The sequence below is a fragment of the Electrona antarctica genome (genome assembly GCF_951216825.1).
Source record: "Electrona antarctica genome assembly, chromosome: 13".
Taxonomy (NCBI): domain Eukaryota; kingdom Metazoa; phylum Chordata; class Actinopteri; order Myctophiformes; family Myctophidae; genus Electrona; species Electrona antarctica.
Window position 1 is genome coordinate 22,132,737 of NC_136794.1, and position 27,495 is coordinate 22,160,231.

At 42.3% G+C, this 27,495-nt stretch overlaps 1 protein-coding gene across 7 annotated transcripts in view; it reads right to left on the minus strand.

The window, feature by feature from the left end:
* Nucleotides 1–27,495, minus strand: part of baz2bb (bromodomain adjacent to zinc finger domain, 2Bb) — a 73,867-nt gene that overhangs the window by 36,918 nt on the left and 9,454 nt on the right. For all 7 annotated transcript variants that reach the window (XM_079519111.1, XM_079519110.1, XM_079519109.1 and 4 more), the window contains exons 3-4: nt 4,783–4,959; nt 776–961 (exon numbers count right to left, since the gene is read on the minus strand). In XM_079519111.1, coding sequence (XP_079375237.1) covers nt 776–961; nt 4,783–4,957 — 361 coding nt within the window. In that variant the 5' untranslated portion in view covers nt 4,958–4,959. The remainder of the gene's footprint in view (nt 1–775; nt 962–4,782; nt 4,960–27,495) is intronic.

Sequence of the window (27,495 nt, forward strand, 5' to 3'; positions counted from 1 at the left end):
AAAATCCTTCTAAATCCTGAAAAAATCCTTCTAAATTTTCACGATTTTTCAAAAATAGCAGACCTAAAAGCTCGTAGCGCGCCACTCGGTGGCGCGCTATGAGCTTGTAGATCTGCTATTTTTGAAAAATCGTGAAAATTTAGAAGGATTTTTTCAGGATTTAGAAGGATTTTTAAAAGTTTTAAAACACCAAAAGGGGTTCCCGCCCAAAATGGGTTAACTGTCCTTTTGCGCAGATCACGCAAACCTCAGCAAAAAGAAAAGGACAATATCGATGGCCTCCAACTGTACATCATCTCATTCCGGCCAATCACTGTTTCGTCTTCAATGTTTGTGTTACGCAATGTTTGTGTTTACACAAACACTCAAAATTGGCCATTCATTGTCAATAGCATTTAATGTTTGTGTTAGGCTCTCGCCCCTCAAAAATAATAATAATCACACCTGTGTGAAGTGAGGGGCGCTCTTATGATCATACATCAGCCAATCAAATCTTCACATTATGTGCTCATACACACAAAGCTGTGCATAGGAGGGGCTAGCGCCCCAGTGTCAATTGCAACGGAAACCTAAAATCAACACCAGAAATGTAGTGTCGGAATCATTTCTATTTTAGGCTATGGTATTGTTGTGGACAGTCACAGTCGAGCTGTCTGGAGAACAGATAGGCCATATCATACACACACACACACACACACACACACACACACACACACACACACTTCAGGAAAAAACACCACCACCATAGACATACATAATACGACAGCTTCCTTACCTGGAAACGTACCAAGCTGAGAGTGAGCAGCCAAGGCAGCCGACACGCCCAGCGTCCCCAGGCCTCCAAACTCAGAGCGGCCCGAGCTTGTCGTGTACAGCCCAAACGCTGGATGGCTGACTAGAGGAAAAGCACCGGAGATGCCAGACATGAAATGTGAATCACCCGCCGTCCGGAACAAATGGCCTGGAGAACAAAGAAGACTACTTGAAGCATGTTGATGATTCAAATGAGGAAGAAAGAAGAACAAAACAAAGTGCTGTACACTCGTCCACAGATTTGAAATACCATGGCTGAATTATTCATTTGTACAATCATTAATTCTTAATATTGTGACAAAGTCTCATTTAGGGATCTCTTTCAACACCAGTTAGTTGACGGTTTTATGCATTAACAATAAGAGACATTAGAGTATGTAAAGAAGCAGACTGGTTATGCTTGATCTGCTCAAACATGCTTAAGCAAATAGGAAACACAGCAGCCATGGGAGCCTGGGAATCTGTTCAGAGAGCGATGATCATGAATGTTTTAGAGTCTGGGGCTGGGGCACCCGCTCATGTTTGAATAATTAGAGAAGTTCAGGAAACTATTACAATGTAAACACTGCGTGATCGTGATGTATAGGATAATCATCCCATAAGGGGAACAAGCAAACACATGGAGAAACGAAATCCCACATACGCCATTGGGAGTCTTTCTGTGACAGATATATCTGAATAGCGTGGTTCAGCTTCAGTTTCCACAAGTACTTGAGACACTATGAGCTCAATAGAATCCAACATATCGCCAACTTTGTCCACTCACCTGGTGATATAGTGAACCAATAGCAAACATATGTCATGGAAATGTCAACACCGCAGACAAACTGGGTGTGTGTGTAAATAAATAAATAGCTAGCTTGTGTCAGATGTTCTTATCTGATGCCTGCGTCAGGTGATACAGTAGGCATCAAAACCCATGTCTGGATGAATCCATCACAGCATTGTTTTAGACCAAAGTACGAAAGAGCAAAGTCCTAACATTGAATGCCTTCTTAACTTACCCCAACGATATGATGTGCAATATGCAAGGAAAATGTTCACTGGGTTACAGTAGCTTAACGTGAATAAGTTATTTTCTAGCCACGGCATGACAACCTCTATGATGTCACTTAGTTTAACAAACAATAGATGAAACTCTCATCAAAACCAATGGGATGCACTAGCATGACATTACAGTAAACAGGTTTCAGGATGCAGGCCTGGGTGTGGGAACAGAGTAATGTGAGCCATTACTGAGCAATCCCATATATATATATATATATATATTCACATTTAATCTATGTTATGGGTGTTATTGTCTGGCATCTGGTTTGTAAATGGTCTATAAACCTATTCAGGGCAGCAGTACGTCTTCAATTATGCTGGGTGACAATTTACAGCATGAAATCTCACCCCTCATCCCTAAGTCAAATCCTTAGTATTAATTTATCCATTTGACTCTGAAGTGTACAATTCTGTATTTTTGTTCTATTTCTATTTCTGATTAACAAGTGGCCATGATTACCATCTTATGCACTGATTTCCTGCGGTTGGTCATGTCACTCAATCAATCAAATGACAAATGGGTACATGTGCAGCAAAAGCATAGGTCTCCCTTTTTATTTACCAGAAGAAACATTCAGGGCATGACGATACCAAATATGATACCACTAATTTTATTATTAAAAGAATATCATACCACTGCTACAGTATCTCCAGAGGGTTACTGGGGGGAGAAAAACAACTTTGAAGTGTTGTTTGCGCAGCTCGTTCTTGAGAGACTTTTGCTGCTCTTAACCCATTCAGGCCTGACGTCGAAATTAAAAAAAAAGGTTTTCTAAATCATGACAATTTTCGGAAAGATTTGAGGCACATTTTAACGATTTTTCAAAAATAGCAGACCTACAAGTTCATAGTGCGCCACTCGGTGGCGCGCTATGAGCTTGTAGATTTGCTATTTTTCAATAGCTAAATTATAACAATGTTTAAAACACCAAAACGGGTTCCCGCCCCAAAATGGGTTAATGGTTAATGTGGTTAAACGCTAACGTGACATGGATGCGTTCCAGGTCTCAATGGATTAACCTTGCAGCAGATCCTTCTCCACTAATACATTCTGGAGGGATTTGCAAACCACCCATATCGCCGTCAATTAAAATCCATTAACATAATACTTTTTAATTGCTTCCGTGACCTCATAACAAGATCAAGGTCATTGGTATTCGGAATGAGTCTCCCTTTGTCATTCAGATGTGGTCCACCACGTCAAGAATCTATTCAAGACACTAGCAATTCATGTTTTTTTGTTTGTTTTTTTACCCCCAGACAATAGCAGATATACAAGCTCGTAACACGTCACAATTCAACACCTTGTAGATTGGTTATTTTTGCAGTGTATAAAATAGGCCTTGTTAAATGTGTCCAAAAACGTAATCTTTCACATACTTCAAAACAAGGGACGACCGATAGCCGCATGTTTACGGAGCGTACCACATGGGCTCAATTTCCTGACAGCGAGTCCCCGGTTCAATTCCCAGACGGCCTGACCATTTGCTGCATGTCACTCTCCTACTCTCTCCATATTTCCTGTCTCTCTCCTGTACTCATCAAATAAAGGCTCAGAAAGCTAATGTGGGGGGGGGGACATTTAAAAAGTCATCTCACCTAGGCTAAGATGGAATTAGTTTTCAAGCCACCATGACTACTGAATAGACTAAGAGGTACTACTGCAGAGAACATTCCTTACTTAGATAAATTAATCTAGCGAGTGTAGTGTAGTTAGTGATCTTAGAAGTGTATGAAAGCTCCAGCGTAATTCAATCACTTAGACTGGCTGTTGCCAACACTGGGCATGTGATATCTTTTCTCTGCTTTCCATTGGGGATAAGAAATCGCTTAAAAAAAGAACTCAATTTACTTCCTTCTCATAACAGCAATGTGACTTCAGAGATGCCACTGCGCTTTCGGCATTTAATACGGTGTTCAGTCCCAAATAAATTATCTGGAAGATCTCAGTGCACGTGTAGTGCCGGTGTGTGTGTGTGTGTGTGTGTGTGTGTGTGTGTGTGTGTGTGTGTGTGTGTGTGTGTGTGTGTGTGTGTGTGTGTGTGTGTGTGTGTGTGCGCGAGCGAGCACACACACGTGCAGGGGGGGTTGCAGGGGGGGTGTAATGAATAATTTATGAGAATGTCTCTAATGTGGTCTTCATTGTAACAGCATGACAAAAAAAACACTATTTTTTAGGGCATTTCTTATCATGAAAGAACGGGGGGTGAAAATAATTTAAAAAAAGAAAATCACAAATCACAGTGTGAAAATTTGCATGTTATTTTCTGGTGAGGGGTAATCTGACAGCCTTATGCATCACCAATGTTCACTGCATAATGGCTTTGACCACAATTAGTATTCAGAGAAAACAAGAGGATGTTCGCGGCTGCACACGCACCACATGTGAGGCTGACAGACACGTCAAAATCACATGGGCTAAACTGGAGCTAAAGGTTGTCAACAGACATCCGGAAGGGAGCGCAGTGTGCGCACAGCTTTTTAATTGTTGGCATTCATTAATTCAATGGGTTTTCAGTTCCTACCCAATACTGTCAGAAAAGTGAGACTATAGCTGGCAGTCGAAGATGCTTTCAGGTAGCTTAATGATGCACAATCATAATTACTTGTATGTAAAAGAGCTCCCCCGAAGAATGTGTACCAAATATGAAAATATAATGAGCTGGAAGTGAATAAGGCATGCAAACAAAAAAAAAGGTTTGATTTTGTGCGCAGCCTTCTGTACATTCAATCTCCTGCATGGACAATGTGAGAATGTGGTGTCAAATAAAAAAATATGGAGGTAGCTTTGATGTGAAATTCCTAAATAATTGAAGTGTGTGTGTGTGTGTGTGTGTGTGTGTGTGTGTGTGTGTGTGTGTGTGTCTCTCTGCATACAGTATAGAAGATAGAAGGGAGAGTGGGTGGGTGTTCTGTACATACCACAGGTGGCGAGAGGGGAGCCGGCTGCCGGGTTGGGGGCCGGGCTGCACTTGGCAGAGGGTGACTGGGGCTGGGCTGGGGCCGGGCCCGGGGAGGAGCCGGTCGAAGAGGAGGCCGTGTGCAGGGAGGAAGACGGAGCCGACGATGGGGAGGCCAGCCGCTCTCCAGACTCCATATCTGTCAAACGCAATCCAATCAACACTTTTACAATAGCATGGGGAAGAAAAGAAAAGGAAAAAAAGAAAGGAAAAGAGAAAACCAACAACACTTATGCCACATATCCCACTGAGACTCTCTCTGACACACATCTGAAATACCCTATACTGGAGCTCGGAGGAGGACCTCTGTGGCTCCAAGTCCATGAGCTGGCCTTTGTGAGAGCCTCATTGAAGCCTGCTGTTTCACTCACATTATCACAAAAGGCAAGAGGAAGTGCAGCGAGGCAATCGCGAAACACACTTTTCAAAATAAGCACACGCAAACAGATAAAGGCACATACGGACATAGCACAAATAATGAACACACCCCTGCTGACAGATGTTCCATGTACTGGGGTTTTCTCAGACTCTTGTATAAGCCATGTGAAAACTGCTGCTGTGCAAATGCGGTATCAATCTTTGGAGAATATGGGACGGCTAATGAAGCCCTCTGATAAAGCCGTGATACTGCACATTAATCAAGAGGAAAAAGTGCAACCCTTGATTTATTTGAAACGTGTCGTGTTAAGTCTGCTCCACAATTTCAAATAATGGCTAGTAGATTTACTAAGGCCCGTCATGGGCTGCCTCTCTTCCGTTGACCCACCCTGGCCCCAGTTGCTCTGCCCATCATCCAAATGAAGCCAGCATGAGATTCTTTCCTAGCAGTCTTTCATCAGCACCACCATCTCCGGGCTTTTCTATTATTTATGCCACTTCACATCCAGGTGATCCTGGTGAAAGGGCCCACATCTGAAATCCTCTTTAACGCAGCCTACCAGATTGTGTTCTACAGCCCGCCTTTGTTATTGTATTGTACATTACACAAACAATTTCTAGATCTCCCTGGTGACTCTCCTCTGCGGAGAGAGCAAGAGCGGGGTGATTAAATCGCGGAGACAAAGCTATCCTCTGAATATCAAGTATCATCCCTCGCCAGGAACAACACTGATGAGACGCAAATTACATGAAAGCAAGCGCCACGGTGCACGGGAAAGGCCATCGCTTCCTGTGGCTGCCTGTGTGTGTGTGTGTGTGTGTGTGTGTGTGTGTGTGTGTGTGTGTGTGTGTGTGTGTGTGTGTGTGTGTGTGTGTGTGTGTGTGTGTGTGTGTGCGTTTGCAGCTTTAAATTTAGGACAGAGGAGAAGTATAGTCATTATAATCCCTCTCTCGAAAAGGAAAGCATCTGCAATTTGACGTGGACTTCATCACATGCTTCTGCCCTCATGCTTCATGTGTGTGGATGCTGTTTCTAAGATCTCTCAACTCTGAACACTAGACCGTTACAATGATGAAATTAAACGACCCAAAAAAATGTGGCAGTGATTTTCACCAAGGCAGAAGGAGAAGACACTAGTGTTTGCGTGACTAATATGTCTGGTACACATTTAATCTTTCCTAATTATTTACCCACTTCTTCATTTTACTGTGAAATGTTGCAGATATAATTTCCTCTTGGGCAATCGCCATTGCTTTCCACAGCAAACGCAAACTGACATTTTATGTCGATAGCAGACCTGAGGAATACATTTAGAACAAAAGCAGGTGTTTCCTCAACAAATGCTTCAAACTGGTTACGAGCTGACAACACATTTGAAACCTGAACTGACACAACAAAAAACAAGAAGTATGACAAATCCACTGCACACAGGCACAAGTTATTGCGGCTGCAGAAATAATAGAGCATTTGCAGGATTAAAAAAAAAAAAAAAATCCTGACTTCATTAGTAGAAATTAAAATGGGTTTACTGGCAGATTAAGTTTGATTTTATAGGTAATTAACAAATCAGCACAATGGCAGTCAGTATTGAAGATGCTATATAACCTCCGCAAGCAGCCAAATTAATCTGACTGGCGTGTGTATCTGGTCTCTGCAGTGCTCCTGCCAGTGTATGAGACTCAGAACACACAATGCTCGGCGTTCCAAACAGCAGGGCTGCAGGTCCCATGAAAGCGCCATCTATGCTAATGTACCGCAGATGATTTATTGGAGAAAAGGCTGGATCAAAGTCACGTCCACAGATACGAACACGCGCACGCACGCACACACACACACACACACACACACACACACACACACACACACACACACTCTGATGAAACAGTGCACAAATCATGCACACAAGACACCATTGATCACTTAAACAAAGATGGATTGTGTGTGTGTGTGTGTGTGTGTGTGTGTGTGTGTGTGTGTGTGTGTGTGTGTGTGTGTGTGTGTGTGTGTGTGTGTGTGTGTGTGTGTGTGTGTGTGTGTATACAGTATATAAATATATATATAACAAGATTCATTATTGATTCGATAATTCCATTAAAACAGGGCAAAACTACTCAATTGTGAGCTCAAACTGCAATGCACATACAAAATGTAAATACAACGGTTTATATTACACTGCATTGTATCTCACATGGAATAGATTTGTCTCAAATAGAGAAAATATCCCTACTTTATGTTCAAGTTGAAAATTAATGCATAAATCTGGCCATATCTATGTCTTGTCCCAAGTTCCCAACCAATAGTTCGCCCATTATTTGACTGTTTTGATGACATCGCTATCAGCAATTATGCCCCCGATTTCCCGATGTTGTAAGACATTGTGAGCTTGTTTGTAAATTGGCTTTTTATTGTATTTTAAATAGGGCTTAAGTCGTTAAAATGTTATTGCTTGTAGTTGTTTATTTTTTTATCCATAAATAATGTCAAGATTTTGCCTTAAAAAATCAAATCGGTCAAAACATTGATACTCTGTGTACTAGGAGTCGTCTCTCCAAAATCGGGATCACACCCAAAACTCTGGCATCGGTCGGGCTCTAGTTTCTTGTCCATCTTATTTCCTTCCGCGGTAACAGATGGCTGATGCTAGCAGTGATAATCCCACAACATAGTCATCAGCATGGATCAGCAATATTCAGACTGCGGACACAATGTCTTCACAGCTAATGGAAGGTGCCGTGGAAGGAAAAGGAGAAAAGAGAGAAGGAGGGAAACACAACACACAGACACTATAATATACAGTAGACCACCGTTTCTCAACCAGTGGTCCATGACATAATTACAGCTGGTCCATGATGAGGAAATGTTTTGAAATGCTTAAAAAAAAGATTTCCGGTGCCAGTACCAGTGAACTAAGAATAAATCCAGCTTTTAAGATCATCAATGCTAAATATTAATAATACAAATAAATCAAAGTGACTGTCTGCTATGCCTTCTTATACACTAAACAATTGTTATTGTTGAGGGGAAGTGGTGTGGTTCTTGTCTTGAGTATTGTTCGAAACGATGCTAGTGGTCCAGAGCTAAAAAAAAAAAAATCACACCCGTGTGAAGTGAGGGGCACTAATATATTAAAGTCTAACTCATGTTGATTAGGTGATGTAAAACAAACGTTGCCAACACAAACATGAAACGCCATTAACAATAAAGAGACAATATGACGTAATGAGGTACATTATGACGTACATTTTCCCTTCATTGGCAATGGCGTTTACAAAACAAACTAACTAACAAACTAAAGACAAACATTAAACCTGTGTATAGGAGGGGCTGGCGCCCCTCAAAAATGTAGAGAATCACTTATATAGACTGCTTTAGCCACCATTCCACAACTCTGCATCACTCACTAGTCGCTCGCTGCTCCCTATTCCTGGCTGGATCCTTTGTGTCCATTTAGCTCAGCCCACTGACACATCACAGCATATACTACACTGTACACAGTACAATCCTCAGAGTTGTTCAACACTGAAGAGTACAAATGTAACCAGTTCGGACTTTTTTTCTCTCAGAGTCACATTTGCCTAACATTTTACAATGTTCAAATCCTTGGTGTTAAATGGCCCCATAAGTGTCCCTTTTACTCTCTCGTAGTTAAATTAACAGAGGATTTTACTGTGCTCATGACGCTCATCTCACACACACACACACACACACACACACACACACACACACACACACACACACACACACACACACACGACTGGATAACAAACTCATCCATAAATATGGTAAATAATACAGTGTATGGTATTTATCGTCTGCGGGCCTTAAACGTCTAATGATTAGCTGTAGACCACAGTCCCCACCCCACCCCATCCCCCACCCCTCTTCCTCACCAAGTCCATCTGCTGAGGCATGAGCATATTTTTCTCCCTGGTTGGGCTCTCCAAGCGGTTGCCTGGTGACACCAGCCTCCCTTATACCTTCACAAATCACCGCTGGTGTCCACCATCCCGCTAAAACACAATTAAGGAGACTTCTGCTACGTTGGACAAATAGCAGCGGCCGCTCGCTGTTTAGCCCGAATGATTTGCTGGACGGAGGGAAAAGAAAGGGATGTCGGAGCAGGAAGAGGCTGCCACCTCCCCCAGTGGGCGACAAGGCAGACGGATGTCAAGATTAAAAAAAAGGCTCTTACTGCCCACCCTGCCGTCATCGTGTGTGTGTGTGTGTGTGTGTGTGTGTGTGTGTGTGTGTGTGTGCACACGCGTGTCATACAGGAGAAGGCTCCCTGTGGAGCCACCCGACTGGCTGCTACGGGTGCAGGATGGTGGAAAATGGGGTATTTGAGAGGTCTGTGTGGGCAGGTGCGTCACAAGTTCAGCGGTACACCCACAGTTCAGCTGCAATGCCACGCTCCTCCGAGCTTCAAATGGCGGAGCGTTCTCTATCCATGTCCACCCACCACTGAGTGACGAGCTGTCACTGCCCCCCCGGGGCTCTGGACGCCCACGTCACCCAGACAGTGATGAAGTGTCCTGTCTGGCGCGGCCCAACCAGCCTCTAATGGAAGGAACTTCAGACTGACCTGGGTCCGGGGCACGTCTGATCATAGAGCAAAAACTCTGCTGTGGTCAAAGCAGCAGGGGGACTTAAAGAGGGCCACCCACACAGACTTTGTTGTGGCGTAAATGGCACAGTAGCTACTGTACAACGGAGTGTTGATTTGCACACTTTCAGAGTTAACCACGTGAACCCCAGCGTCCCTATTCAGTTCATGTCATAATAGGCAAACCTTCACTGAAAATACCAGACCTACAAGCCCACATAGTTATGATCTTGTAGATCTGTTATTTACAATGAAGAGATTTGGTCCCCTAGGGTTTAAGTGGTTCAAATAACACTGACTTTATACTGTGTAAAAACATTTGTTGGTTATTTTTGGAGGTTTGTGTAGAGGGGGAAAACATTTGCGAAGAGCCATCTAAGGTCCAATTTACTAAAGTCTAGACTCTAGACTTAGAGATTGGACCTTAGATGGCCGGCATAGCATAGGTTTTGGGATGTTTTTAACAACTTAAACCCTCTAGACTCTAGAGGGTTTAAGTTGTTAAAAACATCCCAAAACCGCCCAAAATGCCGGGAGCCCAATCAGATGTTATTAGTTTACATTTCATAGAATGTTTGATGATGCTGTAGTCGGGGAGCATTTACGAGCATTCATTTAATACATTTTTGATGACATGGGAACATTTTCCATTATGGAAACTAATACACTGGGTGTGTATTAGGGCAATAAAAATGATAATGCAATCATCCGACAGAGCATAGCAGGCAAATTTGCGGGGTTTACACTTACAGCAAGCAGCATACCGTTTGGAGTAGATGTCTAAATACAGTTACTGTACATCCAATGCCTCAGCACAATCGACGAGCTGTCATTACGTGCTCCGTCACCCTACATTAGTTAGCTGGCGTAGGAGGCGCGCCTCTGTGGTCCTCCGTTCAAGGTAGAAAAGCATCAGAATGTAAAAGAAGGTGTTAACCAACCACAGACAGTAACCTTTTACTTTACTGTTAAGCAATCAACCAACAGTGACGATGCAACAACTGCAGGCCAAAACAAGCAACTAAGATGTTTGTTTGGCTTTGGCTAAAACCGGCTAAGCATTTAATAAGGTCGATCTATACTCCAAAAAGGGAGGGGTGTGAGGCTGTGAGCAGTGTTTAAAGTGTGCGGTTGTGAGAGCAGAGCTGTGTGTGCACACATGGATGCAACCGAAACATGTGGCATGTTGCTATACAATCAATGCTTTGCACATAAGGGGCCGGTAAAAGCATTCATCCCAGACAGGCTTCTAGTGAGGGCCTCATCATGTTTATGTCCCATACTGGGAAGAAACAAATGGAACCATGTGCTTCTTGGAGGTTGTGTTCATGAAATGTGGGGGCAACACTGGCTGCAATCAGTAAGAGGTTACTGAGGCTGAGCACACAGCAAAATGATTCATTAATACTGAAGTTAGTAAGTTACTCTACTGTACATTGGCAGCCAAGATAACATGACCATGTCCTAATAGCTGGAAAAGGACAAGGCTTATGTATATTGAGACAAAATACTAATGGATGGTTTAACTTATGGACGTGCCCCATGGAGGCCTGATGTTTAAACATAAAAGCCAGAATGCAGTTAAAGGGGCCAGCCAAAACAACACCACCGTTTATTAAGAGTGTTGAGTGGCAGATGGCAGAGCAGTGGTTACAATGGAAATGCCCCCCCACCCCCCGTCAGTCAGTCAGACAGACAGTGTGTGGCACTGCCATTGTGTGTGTGTGTGTGTGTGTGTGTGTGTGTGTGTGTGTGTGTGTGGGGGGGGGGGGGGGGGGGGGGGGGGGGGGAATCAGGGCTTTACGGAGTGCTACCACATTCAAATACGATTTACCCAAAGCCATGCAGTTTACAAATAAACCCCACCTTCTGTCCTCTATTCAGCATCATACTATGCCATATAGTCCTGGTTTACTGGTTCTAATCACATCTTTGACCTAGTATGCTAGGGTGCGCACACATTGCGCTCAGCGCAGCCGCGGACCTCCACCTGTGTTCATAAGACCAGCAGGGTAATCATCCCCTTTTTTGCGGTTAAGAATTACCCACAAAACACAAAGGGCAGACGCTCTGTCATCATCCCTCTGCAGGGAACATACATCTTTTAGGGGGACCTTCACGCCCAAAAAAGTAATTTCTGCCCGCATCGACTGCTTGTAACACATATCGAATGCTACTGTGAATAAGAAAGGGGTGGGGGTAGTTTGGGAGGCAAATGAACTCTGATGAATGATGTGAGCTTTCAGCATGACAAATGTTTGAAGAAACACATTTGTCCTTCACAGCGGCATTAGCGCCGTTTTTTTGAGAGCGTGCGCGACGCGCAGATCATTTCCATGAGGAGTGATCCGGGGGCGGGAACGCGGGGCTCTGGAAACAGGAATCCCACATGTTCCGCGCGGACTGACATCCATCACGGACACATTCCTGGGGCTGCTGCCTTCCCCTGGCCCGTCAACAGTGGGCATTAGCCATAAAATATGTAGTCCTGGGCCCTGCACATTTTAATTAGACACGTACAGAGAGAAAAGGAGGAGGAAGGGAGGAGACGGTAGGAAGAACGAGGAGGGGGACAAGCCACTTCATTCATCCCCCAATCAACTGCAATTAATCTACTACTTCGGCTTTATAAAAAGCAGTGACCTCTTTTCTTCTTTATGTTAATGTGAGTGCTTGCTGCACATCCAACATTTTTAAACAAAAATTACGAGAGACAAAGACAAACAGACAGACAGGTAGTTTTCGGTGTTGTTCATTCTTTCCTATCAGGTAATTTCTCCCTCATTATACAGTAGTACTATTCTATTCCACATAAATCTGTTTAACTGTGTAACATGAGAGCCGTTTAGAGTACAATTGTTTTCGCAATGCTTCCAAAGGCAGACCAACGATGGCATGGCATGCCAATGCTTGTTAGAGATAATCACACTTACAGCGCGTTATTACTACACATTACACAAATTCCCATCTCACCCTACTTGTTTACTCCTAGCCTACATCAATTTCTACTCCATAATTTCCTGAAGGCCTCATTACAGTGACTATTTGTTGCTGATACTGAACATTGAGGAAATCATTTTGCTCATTGGGGCTTTTGTGTAATCAAGTGTTTGTTCAAAACCCTCTTAAAAGGAGAAAAATACAAAAATAAAAATGTATTGTCAACTACACTCTATTTTTATCAAATGCTTGTGTGGAACTCAGGCATGAATCTGATGAATGACAATAAACTTAAGCCCTATTTACGTCTTTGTTTGACAAATAGTGAAAATAGCCCATCGACAAAGCCTATCTATTTAAAGTTGTTGGGTTCTTTTGCCTATATTGACATGTCCAAAAATAGAGAATGCCATGGTTACTGTGGCCAAGTTCAGAAAGATTTGCAACCAATAGTAACAAGCTAACCCATCAACAGATTGATTGTAATCTAAGCATGGAGAAAGATATTGCATGGGAGCCAGGAGGAAAAGAGTTGAATATGGGCGAGAAATGGGGTTGTGAGAGGAAAAACACAAAACATTCCATCTTTGGTCTGATTGGAGCCCTTCTTGCTTATCGTGCACAATGCATGCGACACGTATGTGAGGAGCAAGACAAAAACAAAATGGTTATTGCTTTCTGCAAAGAACAATGAAGGACACAAAAAGCATCTACACGCTTAACAAGATAGCTAATTGTCATGAAAGACGCAGGGAAGAAATAACAGAGATAACAAGGTAGAATCCCGAGTCAAGACAAGGCAAAATGTGCACGAAAACATTCAATGTCCCTTTGTTGATTATTCAACAAAGGCTGTGACACCATCAACAGAGAGTCTATTTAATTAGATGACAAAAGACTTAAGCTAGTTATTTAAAAATGTGGCACGCTATTAAAGCCTGACTGTAGCTGGAAAAATGTTGACTCAAACAGGCCCAACAAAAATGTGAACATGCTAGTCACAATAACGGAACAAACAAAAAAAGGGTCTGTTTACCAAGTCCAGACTTCACACTTCTCTTTGCTAACGTAACATATTTGCAAGCTCCCACCAGACTTCACACTTCCCTTTGCTAAAATAACATATTTTGAAGCTCCCACCAAGTGTTAATGCGTGTGATAAATAAAAACGGCTCTTCTTAAGAAAACATAATTTGCATAGCTTTACCTTGCAATTTCAATTATCCACACAAAGCAAGGTGGTAACACAGCTGGACCGTGCGACGCAAAATGTGATATCAAATTATCAATTCAGCAATTGAAATACTCTGTTTAATACTAAGGGGGAGGGGGAGGGTGTATTTGCATGTAAACATCAGAAACAGCTTGAATATAAATAGAATGCAATCACCTGACAGGAGACAGAGCTACAAAATGAGACTAGGCTGCTGGTGCAAAGGTTATCTGTCATTCTGCACTGCTTAATAAAAGACATCACACCAATACAAAGGGCACTTTCTACTATTTTGAATCCAACCGCAAAATGACAGGAAACGTCTTCCAAAATCATGGATACGACTTCTTTCCTCATAAGACAAACCAATACACAGAGGTATTGTACCTAGCTACTTTTCTGTTTAACCAACCTAAATGGATGAGTATATATATAGTTATATAGTTCTTTGACTATATAGAAGTGTCTATTTGTACGTCTCTAAATGTTTTGATGAATTGAACATGGTGGACCCTATTGTAAACAAATGTAATGCTTAATTGGGTCGTCCACTCACAGTTAAGTCTTTTGTATTGAGTTTGTGCTTGAAATGTACTGTAATTCTGCAAACTGTTAATAAATATTTCAATCAATCAATCAAAGTTTGTGCGTGGCTGGAGTCATCCAGACTACACTCACACAGACACATGAAGAGACATCGTTGTCCTGGTTGTACGGTGGTGAGGGGCGAGGTCAGCGTGTGACGGAGTGCCGATTCCTCCGGCTAATTATATCATACCAAAAACAATGGGGGTGCAAAGTCCAAGGGTGCTGCCAGTCATGACACTGTGATGTCAATGACCTTCACATGCTCCACGAGACCAAATAAACAATGTCTCCCTGCTATTTATGTAGAGGGAACACTCTGGCCAAACAGGGCTTTTATCCCATTTCTCTCCCACTGTCAGCGTTATGAATGAAATAAAAGGCAGCGAGGATCAAGGTAAACATCACTATGATGGCTTTCTCATTCCTGTAGAGAGGGCTCTTCCCGCTCTCTCTCGCTCTCTGAAGAGCACAACATAAATCACATATCAGGCAGCATTGGGAGTGGGACTGCAGTGAGCCGAATGAAGGAATAAAATAGATCCAGTCACTGACAGAGCATTTGTTACACGCCATCCAGCGTCCATATGTCCACATTTACAGTGGAAGGGGAGGATGGTGGAGACACACACACACCCCTTTTGACAACCTATTTAAAATATATCTATTTGGCGGTTGATAGTTAAGAATTAGTTCTTTGCAAAAAATGCCATATTATCAGGCACAAGACATGCATTTCACTGCCCATGGGAAGTTTATCACCTCAAGTTTTGCATTAGTTCCCTAATGGAGATGCCCGCTTCCTATCAGCTCAACAGTCACTTTGGTGTGTGGAGAAAAGCATGGCATTACGATCTCAGAACCTGGTCTGGACACACATTTTTGTCCCACAAAGACTCCAGTGGGGCCCTTGACATTCCAGACAGGCCAGAGCTGTTACGATTGAGATAACAACAGGGCAATGCTTTACTGGGGCAGAGGCATGAGACCATCCGGTTCCCTTTGCACATTCTTCAGAATGCCCAGGGACTAGTCGACCACTCAAAATGCAGGAATAAAAAGGAAACATTGTCAGACCACAGAGCAGCTGCTACTGTTGTCCGTAGTCTGTGGAAGTAGTTTGCTGAACTTTCGTTGCCCTATTCTCATGTGCCTCCCAAATTTGCTGCAGTCCAGCTGTGTCCAATTCTGTCGGAGACCATCATGGCTGGACAGTGATGGCTCCTGTGATGTTTAAGCGTGCTGTGAGTGGCTGAACTTAGCTGAAAAAGGTCCACACTGATAACGTGAGAGAGAGAGAGACGGATGCTCAAACAGACACACAGACAGACATGGTGTGTGCATCTGCACAAAGGGAAGAAGAGGAGCTCTCCGTGGTCACAGCACATGACATCTCCCCCGGTTCATCTGCTACAGCACACCGCCTACGAGCCAGCTATTCACCTTAATATGTCAATCAAACTCTCCCAGTTTTTTCTGCCAGTATTATGTAGAAATGTGAACACACAGATAAAAGAAAAGAAAATTACATTTAGCCTGAAGAAAAAAGAGAGAAAATGGAAAATGAAATAATGAGGCAAACTTAAAATACATTGCTTGCTTTGTTATGCTTGTGGACTTTGTCACTAGTTGACAGTTTTTTCCTCTACACAGTCACTTGGAAACAAGTCATTGTGGAAACAAACAGAAAAGTCAAGGTGCATTCCAAGACAAAACAGTCTCTGGCGACAGCTGCGTTTCAATTCACAGTTTGTAATATATTACTATGCATCATTAGCATATTCTAATACATTTTCTGGAATGACCTTTAAATACTAGTTACTCTGCCAATATAAATCAACCTCAATGACACATGTAGCCCACCATCTTACCAGATGTCAAAGTTTGGAGCAAATGGATGGCTAAAAAGTAGCTTACTGAAAGTCTCCTTGAAGCTCGAAGACATGTTTCAAAAACGTTGAGCAATACGTGCAGGGCAGGGGGGGGGGGGGGGGGGGGGTTGCCAAGGTTCATTCTATTTTTAGTGAAATACAATGTCTAAATCTGAATCTCCTCGTTAGCTGTACATCACACAGGAACACACGTCAACCTCGACAAAGGCATCCATTCAAAATTATACAGTACTGCTATTACCTGTCTCATTCAAGAAGCATTGTATTTATTGTGGTTAGTGTGCCGAAACAGACCAATTATCTTAAAGCCTATAACCTGGCGTAACCTTATACTACGAAAGCACATTTTGTTAATGTGAGGAATTTGCATTTATAATCAGCGGAGGAGGAAATGTCTGCATCACCAGCAAAAACTGAAAACTACCTAGTAAAGGATTTTTTTTAACGTTTTAATTCCTGCCTGGATGGAAGTGGAACAGCCTTAAAAAAATACACACATCTGATGTGAAGAGCTTGATTAAAAAACTGCAAGCACGTGCAAAACAAGTCACAAGGTCATTGCACCTTTGCTAGAAAACAGTTCTTTAGACTTTAGAGGATGAAAACATAGAGCCAATTGGATGACAAAGGCCTGTGTTCAGTTTGGCTTGTCAATTACAGTATTTCTAATCCTGTGTGAGTGAACACACCTGGAATGGATGCCTTGAAAGGAGCAACATGCTCATAATAACCAGAGGTACACAGGTGTCAACGATACAAGGTCATTTGCAAAAGATTTTAATGTGTCGATATATACGCTGAAATAATTGCCTAGAATCAATGGAATATTTGACCCAGGCCAGCATCACTTAAAAGGACCACTTCACCACTTTTCAACCTATCTTCATATAATAGGTCCTCACTAATAATCATGATAAAATGGCACAATATATTTCTACTCTGTCTGTGTCTCATAGGAGGGCTGTGGGCAGTTCAGAAACCCGTCCACCAGTGACATCATCATTAGGCAGATTTTTTTCAAACAATATTATTTTACAAAAATGGCATTAAATGAAACCAAATGGACCTTTACAAGAGTTAAATTATTGTTAAACACCTGCATTACTTAATTTACATGAAGTCTACACAATTAGAGAATGTATAATTGATATTTTTATCAACGTTTGCCTGTTCTCTCTCCTATGGTACCACCATTAATAATAGCATGGAATTGTGGACAAAATCTTATCCAACGACAAACTATTCTAAGACTTGGGTCTGGGTCTGAGAGGCTAAATCTCATCAAATGGTGGTCTGTGGCTCAAAAGCCGAAACAGTGTCCCTTGATATTGAAAGGGTTGAAAACCACTTGTTTAAATGATCAGTTAACACGATGTGCCCGTGAGATATACTGTATGCAGGCAAATATTATCTTTGTATTTTGTTCAGATGTTATGAATAAAGTAGAGAGACTCACAATTGGCCTAATTTCCTCTGAAAGATACTTACCCAGACCTCTGGTTTGCCATGAGCTGGCCAAGAGCAGGAAGCAAATGTCAATTTAGAAGCTATAAACACAATTTGAACAGATATAGTCATAGCTTCATGCTGAAAGCAAGCGGGGAGGGCCTGGCTGGGGTTAGGCGAGGTTGAATTATGATAATAATAGTGGCCTTTGTCTGGTGACTATGACAGTGGAGAATCAAATCGCTTTTATTTAGTTGTCAGCCTGTCAGGTACTCCAAACGGTTAGAATAATCAAGATCAACAGTAGTTGATCAATAATACTGAATAACAGAGCATTTGAAAGATTGGTAGCAATTTAAACAAATGTCATCAGTTCAATTAAAATCATTTTGCTCATATAAAAAATCACACCCGTGTGAACTGAGTGGTGTAAGGTTTTATATAGCATGATCAGCTGTGGTCTGACGTAATGTCTGACGTAATGAAATCACACCTGGATGTGATTTCACAACTGGCTTTTTTTGTGCAGAGAAAATGACCATGGTTGCTACGGTCATCCAGTTCACCCGGGTGTGATTTAATTACGTCAGAAATTATTTTGAACATAGCAACCATGCTCATTTTTTTCTGCACACAAAAGCCAGTTGTAGGAGTGGTTTACACCACTCAAAAAAGGTAACTTGTAATTTCCTGATCTCTGCCATCACTTCACAGATATCACACTTCACAGCACGAAACAATAGGGTGAAGAACGCTCAAAATAAAAAACACTTCATTATCCATGCTCTCAGACTCACACTGAACAAGAGGCACAGACTGAATCATTGGCACACAAGCAACCTCTGTCGACACTATGCCTGTAAGCCATTAAATCAAAGGTTATCACGGGCAGAGGTGACAGAGACACATGTCTAACAGTGTTGTCATCTCAAGTCGTCCCCCATACTTGAACTGTGTTATACATTGAGAGTTTTGCTCAAGAAACATGTGAAGGTTACAAAACTGAAGAGGCCATGTTGTGAATCGATTGTTAGTTCTTGCGTGATGGAAATGAGAGACAGCAGTTTCGACATGAGGGGAAGAAGCTTTACAGTAGCCTAAATGAGGAGAACACAGTAATGGATTTAATCAGATGAACCTCAGAATCCCTAGTATGGGCATGTCGTAATAGGCAAACACAAAATAGCAGATCTACAAGCACTCAACGCGTCACAGATCGGCTCTTTGATGTACTACGTATGAAGTATATACTGGCTTAAGTGGTTAACAGTATTCAAATGGGGAAAAAAACAAAAGAAACCTGAAATTCATCGGAGAGTTCACACTAAGCGCATGGTGCATGCAGCAGTGGCTTCAATAGTGTGTGTTCGGGCTGCGAGTCACTTGGGATACTCAGACTATTTTTATTTTGATGAATGTGCGGAGAAAATAACTAATTTCCTGTCTGCCTCTGAGCCCTCTTCACTAAAACAGAGCTCCATCTCCTATAGAAAACGAATATTTCCATCATGTCTGCTTGCTCTGTTCTTGTCCATTCTCACACACACACACACACACACACACACACACACACACACACACACACACACACACACACACACACACACACACACACACACACACACACACACACACACACACACACACACACACACACACACACACACACACACACACACACACACACACACACACACACACACACACACACACACACACTTAATAGGAAGTCATTTCATAGCTGTAAGATATTATTGCACCAGAGGCTATTGTGGTCACAGGCAGCCATAGCACATCAAGGCCTATTTGAAAAACACATCATTATCTCAAAGCAGTAGCTTTCAACTGTGCAGGGATGGGCTCGTTGTCAACGTGATTCTTTAAAGTGTGACAGCTTTGTATTAATTAGCCTGCAAATTTAAATTTAAACCCAACCCTTAACCCACCATCAAACAGTCATTTTGAGTGTATGTATGTTGCCTTTACATGATATATATACATATGGTGCCAGTCTGGAAGGTAAATACCTAAAAGTGTATTGTAAACTTAGTGCGTATACTGTTAAGGGGTGCTCATCTGCATGTTAAACCACTGTTGCGCTCCTCCACCACTTGTGGCCACGTACAGTATGACTGACCACTGTTTGAATGGCACTCACACCGGGCGCTGCTTCACACTCCAACACAGTGTAAGCCACATTATACTCATTCTGACAACAGACTGTCAGAACTCTCAATTTAGCTGCATACTGCATCAGGCTGGAGCCATTTCGGTGTCAGGCCTGCATCATCAGGTTACAGTCACTTCTGACAGCCAAAAAGTCAAGAAAATAACATTTAGCCTTGGTAAAATTATATAAATAAAGCACTTTCTTCCTTTCAAGTACACCATTTAGATTTCGTCCTAGGATGGGGTATGCTTGGCTTCGAGCAAGCCAATATGAACACATTTCCGATAAACTAGGCTACCACCTGTAAGCCCAATAAAGAGCAGGGTCTGTCCTTGTTATTGTTGTCATAGCAGGGGACGCTGTATGAAGATTGTGTGAAACAGAGCACCTCGCACACACAGAGTGCCTCGCTAATGGAAAATGCTCCACACAGCTCCTGTTACCGCACCTCGATGAGCACTACCCTCTGAAAGCTGTGTGCAGTCAGGCCTGAAACAGGGGAGGACAGGTGCCTGGCATGGCAGGGTAATATCACCCTCCACACAGAGAGGGGGAAAAGAACTGCTGTAACCCAGGTTTGGTTTCCAATATCACAACAGTCTCATATGTTTAGGAAGCAGGCCTACTCTTTTACTTTCAAAATGGTACTCGATGTACAAAAGTTGCAAAAGTTTAAATTGTACAGAATTACTACCAGGCAATTAGTGCACTCATACAGAGGACTTCTTTAGATTGATATAGCATTGAAGAAAGACCAGTGCCGTTTCATGGTTGGCTGAAGATGTCAATTGAAACTAAATATGACGTTGGTGTATATGCATGCACTTAACCCATTTAGACCTGACGTCGAAATAAAAAGTCTTCTGAAAGAATATTATATTCAAAGATTTGTGCCACATTTTCACGATATTTCAAAAATAGCAGATCTACAAGCTCGTAGCGTGCCACTCGGTGGCGCGCTATGAGCTTGTATCATCTGCTATTTTTGAATTTTTTCAATAAAAACACCAAAAGGGGTTCCCGTCCAGAATGGGTTTTAAGACACAATTGTTGTTTTTTTTACCCCATATATTACTGCAAGCTTTAATGTGAGGCTTAAATTGATTGATTTGGAGGGCAAGACTTTTCTGCACTTAGAGCCATTATTGATTACAATCCAACGATGGTAAAGGTTCCCTATAATATCCATTTCATGAGACTGTTTGCGTTTCCTTACCTGACTAAAGTGATGCATTTATAAATGGCACCGTAAACATGAGACACTATGGCACGGTGGCAGGTTAATCACTCTGTAAAGTAGTACAACAGCATACTTAACAGCTTCATAAAATTGACCTCCATTGTCAGTGACCCAATGTTTTAGAGCTGGTGGTGACAATGTACAATTAGCTTTTTACAAAAATTTTGACCGTTTGTGAGGGGCGCTAGCCCCTCCTATGCCCAGTTTTCCGTGTTTGTGTAAATAGAAACATTGAAGACAAAAAGTGAGGACAGAAAAGTGAAGACGCAAATTGTGATTGGTCGGAATTACATTTGTGATTATTTGATTGGCTGAGCACGGAATGTGATGTATATGTTGTATGATGTAAGAGCGCCCCTCACTTCACACAGGTGTGATTTGTTTTCTGTACATCACACAAACACCCAAATGTCTATATACTGTAGTATATAGGAAAGGAAATTAAAAGACACCCACCATACTGTCTGCAACTGCCTGTATACTATATGCAAACCTAGTAGAAAAGTGCTGAAACCTGTACAAGAGATGTAGGGTACAATGTTTGGTTAGAAGAAAGTCTCCCTAGCATCACCTGGAAACCCAAACCAAATCAACAAGGGAAATTAAACACTCTTCTTCAAATTATCCAACATCTGGAGCGAATGACAATCGATACAATGGTATTAATTGTTCGTGGCATTGGGGGCAGGGAAGCAATACAGCCTTTTTCTTATGGTAAATGCCATCTAAATCCAAACATTTCCTCCTGAATATTCAGGCCATGTGAATACAATATTCATTTTTGCTGCAGGAGAACAGTCGATGCATAACAATGAGATCCGCTAATGAAATCAACCATCAAGCTGAAGTACATACATATTAAACTGAGGTCCCGGTGTCATTTGCTTTTTGCATCGTTTGTTCTTTTTCCTCATTTCTTTCCCCTGACCTTTCAGTATTTTCTCCTACCTTGAATTTGCTTCAAACAAGAATGATGATTGCATATCACAGCTTCATTCAGCATATGCAGGCCAGAATAGCCCACATTTCTTACAGAATTTGGATTGTTTCTATAAACACATTTATCATACACTTTAAGCAGAGAGAACCTCATTCACATCGTAATGCGAATTTCACATTACGAATCAAGTGGCGCAAATGGAAAGAGACTAAACTAAACATCAATGCGATACCATGCTATATAGCCAAGTCTGGAGAAGCCATTAGGAGTAATCCATTAAAAATGTTAATGATGTTAATGATCAGGTATAGGTTAGACAGGTAGAGGTTCAGTCAAATCCATTATAATAATTGTTTGACAAGGCAAAATGGATGGATGAAAACACTTTCCATGCAGTGGTTTTCCTGTACATAAGTGAATATATTTTATATACTGCAGTTTAGTGTACATTTTATTCTCATGAACACCCTAATGGTCACACAGGATTACGACTAGGCTAGGCTACTAACTATGTTGGTTTAAAATGGGTGCATTGTTACAGAAAATCATGTGTCATAATACTCTGTGATACCATTAACTTCAAATTAAACTCAGACAATGAGAAAATACAAATGCTAGGCCGCTGACCAATTTAATCAAAAGGGGATGGACCCAGATCTCCCCTCAGTTGACAATGATAAAGTTCAGTTTAACCAGCCACACACTTGATCTCATCTTTCTGCACCAACAAAGGCTGCCTCACGACTGCACAAACAACGTCTCCCCTAAAAATTGACATTTTAATCCTTTTCCACTTGCCTAGTAAACAATGGCAGTGAAGATAATTGATCAAAGTGCGCAGGGATCCCTGTGAGCGGCGGAAGGTCACCGTTCGCCAGCAGAGCTGATATGGGGAAAACAGCACTGATGTTCCCGAGATGCCATTTTTCTTTCCCTGACAAAGACTCCATCTGCCACCGAGACATTTGCAGCCTTCGAGTCAGAATATCAATGATTTTCAACCATTTGACATGTCTGCGTTCACCTTGGCGTCACCTCTACGTGCATCTGAGCGCTGATGGCACAGATCCTCTCTCAGTAGACACAGCAAGCTGCTGCCAGCATGATCCCTCATCCGGCTAAGTGGCATTTATGCAGCCCGAGGATGGAAAGCATTTTATTAGCATCGATATTATTTGAGCCCTTTCAGATCTGCGTTATGGGTGGGGGAGGACAAGGCGTTTCTTCTTCACTCTCACACGGTGGACATGGAAGAGCAAAAATGAGGGGTGAGAAGAACATTGAGCAAATGGACATGACAAACCCAGCAGGGATAGATCCGTTGTTCTTGGGCCAAATTGTCAGGGCATTGCTCCTTTAGGATATTTATTTTGTACAACACAATATCTGTTCTGTTGTGTATTGATTTAGTCAGAGAGAGGAAAACAAAATCCCCTGGCCTCTGCTGGACTCTCGATGCCAGCAGTAAAAAAAAAAAAAAAGGGGGGGGGGGGGGGGTGAATGGCAGGCAGCTGGCCATAACTACGTAAAGATACTAAAGAAAATTCAATTTTCTTCCACGCCATCTGCACACCACACCACAGAGAAGCCCTTATGCCTTATGGGTCTGCAATCCTCAAACAATATCTTCCACGTAGAATGTGCCACAACTATCCCGGGGCCCAAGCCTACAGTGACCTTTAACCCATCGGGGAGGGGGGGTTACACATGATTAATTCTACTTTATTGACAACAAATTAGCCTCTGTGGCTGCAGCTGGCTGGAGCTCGTCCCTCAGCTTTAAATACCAACTGTGTAATTAGTCCTCTGTAAGATCACAGTCAGCCTAATTTGAGTTTGACAATGTAGCTGAAAAAGAAAAGGGCCAAATCAAATCATCAGCTCAGGCTCAAAAGCAATAGAAATTCCACAACTTGTCATTTTATATATAACTAGAACTGCACTCTGTCGAGTGCCTACTTGCGCTTTGCACACAAGTAGGCCACAAATTACCTACTAGTGCGCAAGCAGAGCGCGCAAGTACTGTCAACCGCTACGAACTTTCAAATATCTGGCTCGCAATGGTGACGTAATAAAGATAGGTTTCAGATTACATATATGTATATGTAAGTTGTATATGTATATGTAATTTGTAAGTTGATTAGCAGTATACTGTGGTTACTTGGGTCGTTTGATGCTTATGTCCGTAGCTGCGTATGACGTAATGAAGATATGTACCAATGCCAGCGTATAACTGGCTCTTGATGGTGACGTAATAATATGTTTCAGTGTCAGGGGATTAAAGAAAATGCCTCTATGTATATATGTATATGTAATTTGTAAGTTGATTAGCAGTATACTGTGGTTACTTGGGTCGTTTGATGCTTATGTCCGTAGCTGCGTATGACGTAATGAAGATATGTACCAATGCCAGCGTATAACTGACCCTTGATGGTGACGTAATAATGATATGTTTCAGTGTCGGGTGGATTAAAGGTAATGCCCCTATGTATACATGTATGTAATCTGACACCAATGCCATATCAAGCACAAATTAATCATTACGTCATACGCTGCCACGGGACATACGCATCGGAGCACCGGACAAAAAACATTACTTGCACGCTCTGCTTGCGCAAGTAATAATATTTATTCTCAAAGGGTCTCACGCATAGGAATATACTGTGCCTCCATGTCAGACCGGGCCTCTATGACACCATGTGTTGGTCATGGTATCCATAACAAGCATCATCAGTTCCCCAGCAAAGTAAGTGGCTGGGAACATGAAAGAAGGGCGCTTATGACCCATCTACACACAGCAGGGCGAATAGAGGACCAAATGCAACCGGCAACACATCAGATAGGATCTAAATGCTGTAGATGTATCAAGTCTGTGTTAGCCGATCGCTCCACCAGCAACTGAAATGGCACTCGGGAGGATAGCGAGGGAGGAGGGGTGCGAGACGACAGCAGCATCTCCGAAAAGACATGTCTCTCTTCTTGACAAGGAGGTTTAACAGTGGGGTCAGTGGGATCTGTTCTATCTGCTGGTGAGACAGCACTTAAGAGCGGAGGCCATGTGTGAGCCCCTGGTCCCCTCAACCCCAGCCCTCCCCCAGGCTGAGCCCCGTTAAGAGGAAGAGCCACACTGACACAAGCTTCCGCACACAAAATAATCTTCATACATACCTCTGCAGACGTTTTCAAATGTCCCTAGTTCAATTGTCTGGCTGCAGATGACTTACAATCAAGTGTGACAGTGAAGCATTGCTAATTTTGTTGGCAGAAAAATGTTCATCAACTGCTTTTTTTTCACTGACGAAAACTAAATAAAAACTAACTAAAAGATAACCTAATGACTAAAACTATGAATAAATACAATGACAATTTCGTCAACAAATAAAACTAGATGCAAATATTTATGGCACACAGCTAGGTATAAACACAACTCCATGAAGGCCCACCAAAATGAAAATCAACTGACTAAAATCTTTATATTTAGTCAACTAAAACTAGACTATAAGCAACATATTTCAATGACTAAAACATGACAAAAACTAAAAGCAATTTTATTCAAAAGACTGCAGTGAAGCCAGAGACTCATGAGCATCATGGCACACGTTTCATTGAGCTACAGTATTTCTCTATATGCTGTATTTGCCCTTCAGAAGAGAGGGGAATTACCCTTTCCGTCAGTGCACAAATAAGCACAAGGTCTGACATGTGTAAGCCACAAGCATGGGGAAGAGATTTAAGTCCTGAAAGTTTAAGCATTAGACCATTATATCAAAATAATTTATTATCCTCATCCCTTTTCTTCATGTTTTCTTCCCATTGTTTTATAATAATTACTTTTGTCATTTCACTTTCATATTACTGCCAAATTCCCTGCCACATAGCCGCTTGCGCTTATTCTCCAATAATCCTTGCAGGGCCTGCAGTATGTATAAAGTGAATCCTAATAGTTGGAAAGGTTGCATGGCCATGTGACCCAAATCTTAGGTCTTTTTTTTAACCCATGTAATAAAGCTATATCACTTGCATTAGTTAATGATTTATCTGACAGAGTTCTTTTCACCACTTCAGGATCACTTTCTATTCCACCCCTCTACACACTAAACAAAACAGCGCTTTGCTCAGAGCACTGAGCAGCAGGAAGAGTGGGCTCCAGTATTTACTACCACCATCATATTGCACTGCCACAGCAATCTGTTAGCCATTCAGGGCCAGTCACAGAAAATAGCCTGCTCTTTGAAGCCACCACCGTTAACTGTAGGAGGTCATCAAATGTTTTTAGTTAACGCACACACGCGCACGCACACACACACACACACACACACACACACACACCATAGAGCTTCTGCTTCTATCTTTTTCCTCCGTTCCTTGGCTCACAGAGCTCAACGTGTTTCATCCTTGCATCTCCACTACACTTCATGCCTTCACCACCCCAACAGTCATCTCCGTCAGACCTTTTTTTAATCATGTCTCACTTCTTAACACCCTATTCTCCTAAGTTCAGCTCTTCCTCGCCACACCTTTTCCCTTTTTCTCATCTTCTCTTGTTTTTCCACCCCCAGCCAGCTGCCTCTCTGGTGGAAGTGTCGTGGGGTGGGGCCCATAGGTAAACTGGAGGTTACTGATAACAACCGTAGTAAATCCTGGGAGGTTTCTATTACACCCACAGGACGGCCAGCTTCAGAGATGATAGGATTCCTCCCGGCTGGCTCATTTTCCCCCCATTGCCGTTCCAGCACAGTTAGTCGGCATTGCGTGACCTCTCCCCTGCCAGGGTCAACCGCATAAACATTCTAATAGGCTTTTCCTGTGGATCAGGTGGTAGTTGTCTTCTTGCCTCTACAGCGGAAGTTCAACATTGAGCAAGGCATGTGAACAATGTCATTATTTCACGTCGGAGTTCTTTCTTTATCGACTCCACCTCAGATTTTTCGGAGGTAAAGAGCGTGTCTAGTTTGCACCGTGTGGACTTTGTGCGCCAAGATTGTTCACATTTCTCAGAAGCACAATAAGCAGCCAAGTGGAAAGGGGAAGTCCAATAATAACATTGTCCTGCTACCCGTGAAATGTACTAGACTAGAGCCTACCTGACACCTGTATCTGATGCCGGATCGGAGAGAGCAATAACTCACTTGTTTTATGTATATATATTTTACAGTCAGCCACATGCATTGTTTCAGTGGAAGTCTGGAGGACTGTACATTCTCAACGTGTAAAAGATTTAAAAGACATGCATGGTACTACAAATAACTCACACAATGTTGTAGTAA